General features: G+C 44.4%; 1 protein-coding gene across 2 annotated transcripts in view; it reads right to left on the bottom strand.

The window, feature by feature from the left end:
- The window catches only part of INPP5A (inositol polyphosphate-5-phosphatase A), a 394,465-nt gene that overhangs the window by 44,673 nt on the left and 336,373 nt on the right, over window positions 1-13,419 (bottom strand). For both annotated transcript variants that reach the window (XM_083149447.1, XM_083149448.1), the window contains exon 12: window positions 790-863. In XM_083149447.1, the coding sequence (XP_083005573.1) occupies window positions 790-863 (74 nt within the window). The remainder of the gene's footprint in view (window positions 1-789; window positions 864-13,419) is intronic.

Consider the following 13,419-nt stretch of genomic DNA (forward strand, 5'->3'; position numbering starts at 1 on the left):
TGAGGCTTTCCAAAGAGAGCTTGTGAAGGTAGCTCAGACACTTAAGGAGGACCACACGTGGCCTTGTATCATGGAGTTTGGGTGTAAGACCCACCCGGTGTACCCGCACTATTATTAAATCTTTACACTCTTCCTGTATACCCAGAATTTGTGGCAAGGAGGTAGTGACAAATGACTCCAGTGCTGAACCTTTCCCAATTTTATTATTATTATTCCCTAATTCTACTTAGAAGGGGGGGATAGGGTCAGGCTGCGGGGGGGGGGTGGGGGGGGGGGGGGGGGGAGTGGTTTAGGCGGCGGAAAACAACAGTTAGAAAGCAGGGGAATTATACATCCCTGACCCCTGTAGGGATGTCAGTGTCTGTCATCTGTACATATCGCAAAAATACATAGGAACCACAAAAAGTTGCAGACCTATGTATTTTAACACCCAAAATCGAATAAAAAAAAATTGCATACTTATCAGGGATTTTGTTTTGGCTGCCTGAGGCATGCAAAACATAACCCCTGAAGAGTTCTGTCATCGGGACTTACTGGACAGCCCCTGGAGGGTCAATTTTAGCGGCCAAGGACAGACTTTGAGAACCTATGGTGCATTGCGCAAACTAAACACACCACCCAAAATACACATTTTTGAATACCTTACGTGCAAACTGACAAAAAAAAACAAAAAGAAAAAATGTTTCACAGCATTCATTATAAGGTTTAGTAGCCCATTACATTTCTGGGGTGTACAGGAAAGATAAGGTCAAGCAATCAGTGTTTTAACAATAGCAGATGTACCAATACCTGGGAGGAAAGGTGATGTCCAGCTCAAACAGTCTGTCTTTAAAGACCGATAACTCCTTGTCAAATTCTAAAAGCTGGAAGAGAAATAAAACAGAAGATACAGTTTAAGGAATGAAGCAAGACGACGATGTTTACTTTTCATTTGTACACCAATGACGGGCAACAGGAAGTCCACTCCACCAACCGGTTTAATGTGATGGGGTTTTCCAAATGCCGTTCTCAAGGCATCCTGACAGTCCAGGTTTACAGGATAGCCATGTTTGTGCTCAGGGAGTATAATCAAACCCCCCTTTGTTTAAACAAGAATATATTTAAAGCCTGGACTGTCAGGGTCCGTTCATGCACTAGGACTGGTATATTTCAGTTCTTACCGAATAAGAGTTGAGTACAAGTGTACCGAACCTCATTTTAGTATTTACGTGAAAGGGCTGACTTCCACATCACGTGACATATTCCATATTAGCTGGTCATGTCCACTAGACGCAGGAGGGTGGGGTCACAAAGACTGTGACCCTGTCGTTGATCAGGCGAGGAGGGTCATTATCTAGTAAGTTGCTTATATAGCGCACACATATTCCGCAGCGCTTTACAGAGAATAGTTGAAAATTCAGTCCCTGCCCCAGTGGAGCTTACAATCTATATTCCCTACCACATGTACACACAGAAATTCTAGAGTTAATTTTGTTGGGAGCTAATTAGCCTACCAGTATATTTTTGGATTGCGGGAGGAAACCGGAGTACCCGGAGTAAACCCACACAAGTACGGGGAGAACATACAAACTCTGCAGTTAGGGCCATGGTGGTACATGCAGTCTGCATCCATCTCCCTCATACCTCTATGAGAAAGCGTTACCCGCATCCTGATCAAATCAATATACAAAAAGGGAGGATTTTTTAATGTGGACTTTAATTAATCCGTATATGAATAAGGTTAAAAACCACTGCGCTAGAGATTTTTTAATCCTTATTTCGAAAGCTACTGGCAGAGGAGCGTTCCCAAGAATAAAAAAATATAGGGCCGGATGCACTAATCTTCAAAAGTGATAAAATGGAGAGGGATAAACGACCAGCCAATCAGCTCCTACCTGCCATGTCACAGACTGTGTTTGAAAAATGTCAGTTAGGAGCCGATTGGCTGGCTGTTCATCACTCTCTATTTTATCACTTTTGAAGCTTAGTGCATCTGGCCTATAGATACACATTTTTCTTAATCTAAAGTATGTGTAAGGTTTTTAAAACAATATACCCTATGTCCTCAAGGAGATGAATGGGAAATCGGGGGTATACTTTGGACAGTGCTGAGCTGTAGCAATGAAATTGGGGGACAGCAGTATTTGGTATCTGTAACTTGCACGGCTTAAGGTAGTTGGCCGTTTCTGTATTGACCATTCCTATGGTTGTTTTTCCCAATTTCCTTATTTTTAAGAATGGTAAAAAAAACACAAAGACAAATAAGGAATGATGACCGATAAGACCAGGGTTGCCGACTTTATTATTCTCCTCTCCGGGAGAAGCCCGGAGAGTTTTCAGCAGCCGCTCAGGGGGCGGGGCTTAAGCGTGACATCACGCAATTGTGTCATTTTAGCTCCGCCCCCTCCTCTGAGACCCGAGGATTGTGGCATTTTAATGCCGCAATCCGGGGAACAGCGGGGGTCCGGGAGGCCGGGAGGGGGACCCAATTTTCGGGAGACTCACGGAAATTCCGGGAGGGTCGGCAACCCTGGATAAGACTATCTCATGCCTATTAGACAAGGTCATCATTAGTAATTGATTTTTCCTAAGCTTTTATTGGAATTTTTCTTTGCCGTCATAAAAAAATAAAAGATAAATCATAAGTAGAAATTTTTGTCTGATTTTGCCTATATATCTAAACCTTTGAGTGCCAACGGTGCTGTGAGTAATCCTATAAAGATCTGCTAAAAAGGCCAGTATTGCTCACAGCGACTGTTCTTTTAGTATAAAAACAAATACAGTCAAGTCAGTTCATTAAAATGTAGTTAAAAATTGCACAAAAAAAAAGCATTCGCTGTGAGCGGCGCTGCCAATTTTAACGGATATATTGAGGATCTCCCACAGCAATGTTGGAACTTTATAATCTACAGTACTCAGGGTGGTCTTATTCTGATGGTTTTACAGCCACCCTGACGCGCGAGCTTTCCGCGAGGAATACACTGGGAGAACACAGGGAGATATGCAGCCATCTCATGAAAAAGATCTATTCAAAGCTAATATTAAACACTTTAAAAAAATCACACAGGATATAGAAGCGCCGCAGTCAGCTGTGATTGTGACTAACATTCATTAATCATGTCCCATCTCACAGCTGTGCCGATCGCATTCTACGGATGGTGGAGGTTCCGGATCAAAAAAATTCTATTCATAAATCATTTCTGTGATGTGCAATTAGCAGTTCCATGTACACATTAATTATCTATGTGAAAATCAGCTACCTGAACCACCTGCATTGGTGATTACGTAGGCCACCTTGCTGCTGTCATCTCAAGTTAAAGCTAAATAAAAAGATGGGTGTACCAAGTGTCCAGAAATATACATAATTAGTAGTATTTATGGTGTGCCACGACATTACACAGAACCACACAGAGAAGTGATACAAACAGGGTTGACATATACCCCTTTCACACCACACAAATAACCCGGGTGTGACCTGGCATTTGTGATGTGAAAGCAGTAATAGTTGCAAATTAAGAGGGTAACCAGCATATACAGGTTGGCTTTACTAATTGTGCTAAAAGAAGGATGGAGCAAGAGGCGACGGGGGACTGAGCGTAAGAGCTTACAGCCTAAAGCGGTGTTCTGTTACGGCGTAGACACAGATCAGCCAATGACCTGGTGAGGCTGTAAGTGAATCATTTTGGGGGTATTTTTTGAAGGAATGGAGGATGGGTGAGAGTTTGATGCACTGGGGATATCACTGGCTTGTAGGGAATGGATTATCAGCCAAATATTTCACTACTCTGTGTGTATGCACGCGCAAGCCAAGGGGTCACCAGAGTGAGAAGCAAAATAAATGGACACATAGTAGGAAATGCATCAGATTGCCGGTGGCCAATCTTGGACATTGTATTAAAGCGGCAATGATTTACAAGGAAAAACGATGCCTTTAAAACGATTTTCTCTTTAAAAAAAAAAAAAAAAAAAGTCAGAGATGGGCCGGCAATCTTCAATGGGGTTACATTTGTACTCAGGGCTGCCAATAGGGGGGGTGCTGTGGGTACAGCTGTCCCGGACCCCGGCCTCTGGAAGGGCCCGGGCAGCTCATTTTGCCTACCGCAACCCCCGACTGCCTCCGCTGCGCTGTGCTCATTGCACTGAACAAAGCAGGTCGCGGGGAGCAAACTTATTCAACCCAGGACGCTGGCGGCCAATTAAAATGCTGCACCAGCTTTTCAGCCAATCAGATCTTGCATACCGGCAGCCAATCAGAGTGGCTGCTGTTATACGAGCTCAACAGCTAATGCTGCATTTTAATTGGCTGCCGACATCCTGCGTTGAAGAAGCCTGCGCTCCAGGACCTCCGGGCTGCAGCTCAGCGAAAGAGGAGATGAGGAGCAGGAGCCGGGTTACGGTAAGTCAAGTAATAAGGGGGAAATGAGTCCCGGGCCCCAAAATTGCTGATGGCAGCCTTGTTTTTACTCGATGATATGAGTAAGACTGCACAATTATGGAAGCGCGGTGGACAAAGTTCTGAAATCACAGTATGGGTAACCTGAATAGAATTGAAGGTACTCCATTTAAAATAAAAAATGGTACTTGTTTCCTAGCACGGCCACACCGATTTACATCGGGGTGGTCGTGTCGGAAAAATCGGGTCGATCGCATCGCATGCGATTTGGTCGCATCCGATGCGATCGACGCGACCGATCGATTTTCGACCCGATTTTTTCATTGAATGAAATGTAAATCGGGTCCCTGGGACCCGATTTTACATTGGATTCAATGTAAAATATTCCCAACCCCCCCAAATTTAACGCCGTAAACCCCACCCCACGATAGACGCCAACCCGAAGGGTGGCGAGCGCAGCGAGCCCGCGAGGGGCGGCGGTGCGCGTCCTCCGACCTTTTCATTCCCCTACTATCCACGTCGGCGTGGAGTTGAGAATAGAATAGTGTGGCGAGCGCAGCGAGCCACCGAGCCCGAAGCGTGGCGAGCGCAGCGAGCCCCGCGAGGGGACGCGTATACCTGTGAAGTTATACGCGTGCGCTCGCCACGCTTCGGGCTCGGTGCGCTCGCCACACTATTCTATTATCAACTCCACGCCGACGTGGATAGTAGGGGAATGAAAAGGTCGTAGGACGCGCACCGCCGCCCCTCGCGGGCTTGCTGAGCTCGCCACGCTTCGGGTTGGCGTCTATCGTGGGGTGACGACGGGGACATCTAAAATGTGAAATGGGTCATCTTGGCCCATTTCACATTTTTTCACAATTTCAATGTTAAAAAATATTTTAACATTGAAGCCTATGGAAAAATCGGGGGCATTGCGTCGGGACCAATGTTAATGGTCCCGACCGACGCGATGCCCCCGATATTTTACCTTTCCCGACACGATTTCAATGTTAAAATATTTTTTAACATTGAAACCTATGTAAAAATCGGGGGCATCGCGTCGGTCGAGTCGGGACCAATGTTAATGGTCCCGACCGACGCGATGCCCCCGATATTGTGTCCTAGCCGGCAAAATGGACCTGATTTCAAAGGAAATCGGGTCCATCGTATGGATCGTGTACCTTAACTTAAAGGTACACGATCCATAAGATTGTGGCCGTGCTAGGAAACAAGTACCTAAAAAATATAGTTACTTGGTCCCATCAATATTTGGACAGTGATTTTAATAACTATACAGAGTGTTCGTTCAGGAGCAGAATTTGCCCAAATAAATGCACAAGATCCTAAAAACGTAACTGAGGATTACGCAATTTCTCCGCCTGGGCCACGTGCGATCGCTCTAACAGAGAGTAAGGCGCCTCAGTCAATAGAAAACAATTTAGGCCGTTTTATCTGAAAGTAGAAAGATACCCTGCAAAAGGTCACTGTCCACTGGGACCCGGCCATAAGCAGCCTCTGCTGAAATCACTGTAGTATGAACCCTTTATAACAGGGCAACTTAATTCAGTCATTGGAGTAGAACAACAGCAATTACTCATCAAGACCTGCGGACCAAACTCAGAGCATTGTTGGATCAAGAGGTGATATTAGCAGCATTTATCAAATCCATCGCCAGCAAGCTCTGGGGAATTCACAGCTGTGCAAGGGAAATGCGGTTTAGGCTGTAAGTAAGGAGGAGAAATGGGAAGGAAGCGCGGTTCCCAAGGGATTCTGCCAAATGGTCTGAAATGCCTTTAAAAATGTTGAGACACTTCAGTTTGTGATAGAAAATACGCAGATGTAATTTGATATGGAAATAGTCCTTTGGTCTTCAATGCTGCACCTCGCCTCTAAGGTGGGAATTCACTCTAGTGGCCATTAGTTGGAGCAATTCAAGTATTGCCCTGTTTGAGCGCGCACAGCCGCTGGCACTGACATTACTGTTGGGACTTGAAAAGGATTGATAGAAAAGATGCATGTGACCAGGGCAGTAGAGAGCCTGGCCGGAACCAGGTACTTCTCAGGGGGTGTGGCCTAATCACAGGAGGCGTGGAATCCTCCTCCGCATAGAATACAGAAAAAAATAGCACTTTAAGCATCTCCCTGTCCAGACTGCAGCAAAACACAGCAGCATGCGCAGGGTTAAGAAGAGTTGCTGATACAGCTGCCAGGTAAAAAGAGGGGCCTCTGCCTACCTCCATCAGACCTGGGCCCAGGTAATTAGTACCCCTCCCCCTCTTCTTGGCACCCCTGCATGTGACCATTTATACAAGAGAAGAATAACGAAGATGGCTTCTCATATCCTTTACTGCTGTACACAATTCCCTCTATCACTGGTTCTCAGAGAACTAGCAGGGTGCCAAGGATTGGTGGTCAAGTACTGAATACATTTATTTAACCCTTTGAGTGCCAAGTGAATTTGTCAAAATTGGTGTGAAAATGTGTACATTTGTATTCATCATAATGACATGTAATGTTTACCATATATAGAAAATAAAAAATGTGGGTAAAAAAAAAAAAGATTCTATTTTCATTTATATAACAAATTTGAGTGACGCTGAGATTTTTTGCCAATATTTTGCGCATCTCTCAACGAGAGATGTTGACACTCAAAGGGTTAAGGTCAACGCGATAGGCAAAACCAGAGCTGGTGGCTGCCAGTCCTAAAATAATTGGACAAATAGAAGTTCGACCCTGTTCACAACCACATAAGTGACCGGTAGGAACAATTTACTTAATTTAGTAACTTTTGTAAAATGTTTCAATAAACTTTTTATGCTAGGGGTGCCATGACAAAAATGCTGATACTCTGCAGCACTGTGATTCAAGAAAGGTCGGACTTATACTGTAGAACCTTATATGAGGTAACCTTTCATATCCAGATGGTTTTCTTCTTTACCGACTGCTAAGTATAGCATAACATCTCTACTCTCCAAATACAAGGCCATATTACATATACTGGATTAGAACACATATGGATGGCCGGCAGTTGGGATGCCAGTGGTCAGAAGATCGAAAGAACCACTACGATGGGGAAAATCCAAACAAGGGATGGTAAGAACACTTCCCTTCACCCTGCCCTCCTCTAACACTAACCTTCCCACCCAATGCCTAACTCTGTCACACACACTGGAATGGTCCATCGGGGGGGAGGAACAAAACCTTTTTTTGGACCCATTTTGAATCAGTTGCTTTCACAAGCACGGTTTCTGTAATGTTACGGCCGAATCAACTTAAGCCGGCACTGAGTGGTGCTACAGCCAGAGGTCCTAGCCAGTGGTGATCAATGCTGGGAGCGGAGCGAGTGCGAAGAAGACCCTTGCAGGCTCGCTGTGCTCGCCACAGGGTCCCGACTATCAGTCGGATTTCCAATGTCGGTATACGGACCATCGGGATCCCGACTGTCGTGCCGTCATCCGGCACCTCTTCAATCAAGATTGCGTCCAACGATGAATGACAGAAAATTTTTATATTTTCCTATACCTCCAATGTAATGGCCTTAAAAGAATACATCGGACATTTATGGTATGCTGAAAATGCAGAACCACCACTGTAAATATACAGAATGAGGTGGGGAAGGAAATGTTTTGTGTGGCCAAGGTTATCACTAGATTACAGGGAAATATTCTACCAAACAACGATCCCATTTGCATACATTCCACAAGTCACATTCACCAGTTACTGAACTCTGAGACAGAGAGAGCAGTTTGTGTGGTGCACGGAGCCCAGGGGGAAATGATGTGTAGTGTCGGCCATTACATCTGTAATCTTATTATACATTTATGCAACAGGTCCAGTAGCTGCATTCAAATGACCGGCTTATTACTAACAATGGCAATCTATATAACAATCAATGACGGTTTGTCCCATGTCCCCAAGGCTCCCGCCGCAACCAAGGACAGGGACAGACTACCAGGAGGGGATGAGGATATATATTAATAGCCAAATATAAGGGCTAAGACCCATGGATCATCAAAACATACAAATAAAATAGGCATGTGCGTAGTACAGGTTGAGTATCCCGTATCCAAAATGCTCGGGACCAGGAGAATTTTGGATAACGGATTATTCTGTATTTCGGAATATTTTAATATTTCAATTATGTATTTCGAAGTATCTTGCATGTATGCTGTATAAACACATAAAATACACACAAATATATTTTATTACCACATAAAATACACACAAATATATTTTATTACCACATAAAATACACACAAATATATTTTATTTGTTCAAAAAACAAGGTTTCAAAACATGAAACAAAATTTGTGTACTATCTCAGATATTGAATTTGAATGCCAAGCAATCATTTTCTTGCACATATATAGTGCCAGTTACATATCATGTCACCAGTAGTGCTGTTACAAATGTCCCCAGTGAGTTTTTAGCAAAAAAAAAAAAATTTTTCCACTTTCTGGAATGTATGGTTTTCGGAATAATTCGGATAAAGGATACTCGGATACGGGATACTCAACCTGTATTAGTACAACGAAATCACTGGGAACTAGTTATAAGGAGGGAGAATTATCCCCAAATCCTGCAAAACAGCTATTTACTTAGGAATAGCGGTGGTACCTGTACCGCCAGCTGAATTTATACTGTCATCACAGGGCGATGACAGTAGGGGCTGTAAAATAAAATAATTGAATTTTTCCATTAAAAATAAGTATTTTTTCATCCTGAAAGTCGTATTCAAATAGTTTACATTTGTTTTTCTTCACATTGGCAAGCCTGATGGGTGGGTTTACTGTGGCTGGGAACCTGCTTCCTATATATACACTGGCAGAAGGCACATATTATAGTACTCCGCTGAGCAGCAAGGCCCCATACAATGTAGAATACCTGTAGACCAGTATTTACACCGGCCATCCTACTTCTGAACACAAAGGAGAACGAGGAGGCTCTGAGAACAGGTAGCTGGACGTATACACAGGATTTAACACTTCGGATTTCATTCCGATCACTATACAAATACAACCACTGCAAGCTGCCGTCACTTTGCAGGACGGTGTAATTTGTAGACTTGTCTACAGGGTATATGGTCGTTGGGTCGACACACAAAAGGCTGACATGCAATGGGTGGACACACTAAAGGTCAATACAGCTTAAGTTGAAACCTGGAATAGGCTGACATGCTTAATGTTGACTTGGTTGAAAGGTTGACACAAGCATTAGGTCGAAATGGTGTTTTTTTTTGGGAGCCGACAGGTGGTATTTCATGCCCTACCATCCAGTAGGGTGTGGAGGGAGAACAGAATAGAAGCATGGTGAGTGCAGCGAGCCATGTGAGGAGCTGCGGTGCAATCATACGGTGTCCATGTCGACCATGTCAACATTCGGGGACAATAAAGGTGAAAAACACATGCCGACCTTTTGACTGTCGACCCAATGCTTGTGTCAACATTCCAACCTTAAGCATGTCAACCTATTTCAAGTGTCAACTAAGCTGTGTCGATCTTTAGTGGTCGATCCAATCCATGTCGAACTTTGGTTGGTCGACCCAATGACCCATATCCGTCCACAGCAATACACACGTAGAATGTTTTATGGGTCCTACAAACGGGGACATTTCAGGGCATCTTCTAAGCGATCTCACTAGGTCACTTACAAAATGCCCCTACATCGCTCCGTGTGTCGGGGCCATAGAGATAGCGATGCGCGGCCCTACGCATCGATATCGCTCAGCGATTAATATCCAGCATGCAGGATAAAGCCATAATCGCCGGTGTCAGGGCCAGTGTTCTCACCGTAGAACATTGGCCCTGACAGATGGCTCGGCACACATCTCCCTGTGTGTAGGCCCCATTATGCGGTGCAGTATCTCTGGAGTATGCAGATAAGAAGGGGCAAGAGTGAGTACTGATGAGAAATGTGATTACCTGGGCATGGAGGCATTTACAGAAGCATTTAAAAAAAAAAATTTTTAAGAGTCACAAAATACTTCATATAGTGGGCTAATTCCGCGTCGCACACAGATGTGGCTGCTGCATTTTATGCTGGTGCCGTGGCCAAATGAATTAATATTCTGCACCCTCCCCGCCCCCACGCAGGGGCTTGTGGCAGCGGGAAGCGGTCATCTATTAGAATGAACTTAGGTCTACAGTCATTAGGTCGACCCCACTAGGTCGACTGGCAGGAAGGTCGACCTGACTTAAGGTCGACATGGGCCAAGGTCGACATGACTTAAGGTCGAATTTGCATAAAGGTCGACATGAGGAAGGTCGACTGGTCATAAGGTCGACATGGGTTTTTCACTGTTTTTTGAGCCGACATGTGCCGGCAGGCGGTATTTCATGCCCTACCATCCACTAGGGCGTGGTGGGAGAATAAAAGAGTGTGCCGAGCGCAGCGAGGCACCGTGCCCGAAGCATCGCGAGTGAAGCGAGCGATGCGAGGGTCCGATTCTCATTGCCAACTGTGTCCATGTCGACTGTGTCGACATTCGGATCAAAAAACAGTGAAAAACCCATGTCGACCTTATGACCAGTCGACCTTCCTCATGTCGACCTTTATGCAAATTCGACCTTAAGTCATGTCGACCTTGGCCCATGTCGACCTTAAGTCAGGTCGACCTTCCTGCCAGTCGACCTAGTGGGGTCGACCTAATGACTGTAGACCTAAGTTCATTCTGACAGATGTACCGCTTCCGTGGCAGCAAAGCACCGCACCACCACTGAGCTCACATTTATTTGGAACATTTTGCAGATGTTGAAACTGTATTTTCTGCATTTCCGATATCTTCCGATATTTTCCAGTTTTAATCTAGTACATATTTTATTCGGAAGACATTCACTGGGAGCCTATAGGAGCTCTCTTCCGAGACACCCGCGCTTACCGCAATGGTAAAGGTCTTCTAATTTTCACGGCGTAATCTGACTGTTCCTGATTGAAATAGAATTATATAAAATATACTGGGTCAATAGCGTACAATTGCTTCCCTTATACTGTGAATATAAATCTAATAGTGATCTGTTGTTTATCTGTAATACAGCTCTCTGCAATTCCCTATTAAAATGTGCTACACTACATCTGACAACACAGATCTGAGCGCAGCTATCAGTCCGTTCCAGCAGAACATGACAGCCAAACTGAGCGCCTAATTGCCCCCTGACAGTTCTTCAATTGACCCTTTGCGGAAGGCTTACAAGCAATGTTGTTTAATGTACAGTACAGAGAGCTGTCAGCATAAATAAGGATGACACCGCTGCCTCTCTCAGATAATTAGTATGTACATCTCGCTAACCCAATAAGTGACCTCTTTGTATGTAAACACTATAGGACATGCGCTGGAACAAGGCGATTGGACTCGGGATGCATTCTGTACATCCTATAGGTGTTTTCAGATTTAAAGCAAAGTTAATGCATCAATCAATGTTAGAGAGAATCCTATAAAAAGTCAGGTAGAACTTATTCCAACTCCAAACGCACTTGGTTAAAGAGAAAAACAAACAAACCAAAAATACATGTTTTGTACGTTCTATCTGGATGTTCCCTGTTACACCCGCACGGTTCCTCTTCCCTGCACCCTTTTTTATATTTCATAATTTATTTAAATAGTGCTATCCGTCATTTAAAGTGCCTGGGAGCCGGGGGCCAGCGTGCAGGAGACCCAGGCGGCTCGGTGCTGGGGAGCATGACACCTCGTGCTGCAGGTGACGAGAGACCCACAGCTGCCGGAGGTGCCTCTATAGTTACGCCACTGATTGTAGATTAGTGTATGTTCCATAGACTAATTACACTGATTTGTAAGACTTATCTGCATAGGTTCACAGTCTTCTATGCAAGTTACACACTGCTCCTTTAAAAGTACCATTACAATAGATGTGCGCCGCGTACCTACGATCATTCTCTCACTTCCGGTCTCTCCCCGTTTCTCTCCCTGGCAACCTCTCTCACAAAGGGCCAGATGTATCAAGCTTCAAAAGTGATATAATGGAGGGTGATAAAAAATCAGCCAATCAGCTCCTGCTTCTCATTTTTCAATGACATGACAGTTAGAAGCCGATTGGCAAGTTGTTTATCACTCCATTTTATCACTTTTTTGAGCTTGATACATCTGGCCCTGAGAGCCAGATGTACTAAGCTTGATAAGTGATAAAATGGAGTGAAAAACCACCAGCCAATCAGCTCCTAACAGCTATATCACAGAATGTGTTTGAAAAATGACAGGTAGGAGCTGATTGGTTGGTGGTTTATCACTCTCCATTTTATCACTTTTCAAGGCTTAGTACATCTCACCCTCAGTCTCTCCCCGGCACCCTCTTGTATTCCCCCCCTCTCTGTCTGGCACATTCGCTCTCTCCCTCCCTCTCCCCGGTACCCTCTCACTCCCTGGCTCTTCTCCTTTTGAAAATTGCCAAGCAAACATTTGTATTCATCATAATGACCGGTGAAGTTTACCTTATATAGGAAATATCATCTTTATTTTAATTTATATAACAAATGTGAGCAATGCTGCCATTTTTAGCAGATATGTGTGTATGGGCCTTAATATTCCTTTGGCAGCTTGTGGTGATGTCCAGTTATAAAGAATGTGTGTAACCATGGCCAAGCCCGGAAAGGACTAAATAACATCTTGGGTAAAGTGGTAACATGCATTATTCCACATGTTAACGCCCATAAGGAAAAATATGTAACTATTGGCACAGAAATTTCTAATGGGGCCTACACATGGGGGGAGATAACTACTGAGTGATCTGTCAGTGTTCTCCAGTGAAAGAACACTGGCAATGACGATTAAGAACCAGCACGCTGGTTATTAAATCGCCCATCGATCGTGACGCGTTGGGCTGCGCATCGCTATGGCCCCTACACACGTAGCGATGTTGGGGCATTTTCTAAGCGATCTAGAATAATTAAGTCAGATCTTTTATGCCTTTAAATTGCTACGTGTGTAGGCCCCATATAATAGTGTGTCGAGAACCCCATGCAAGGGGATGTGGTGCACTGATAGCGTCCATGCCGACTTATGTCGACATTCGGGACAAAAACATGAAAAACTTATGTCGGTCTTTATACGGTCG

The sequence above is a fragment of the Crinia signifera genome, chromosome 6 (genome assembly GCF_055691185.1).
Source record: "Crinia signifera chromosome 6, ASM5569118v1, whole genome shotgun sequence".
In the NCBI taxonomy this organism is placed as follows: Eukaryota; Metazoa; Chordata; class Amphibia; order Anura; family Myobatrachidae; genus Crinia; species Crinia signifera.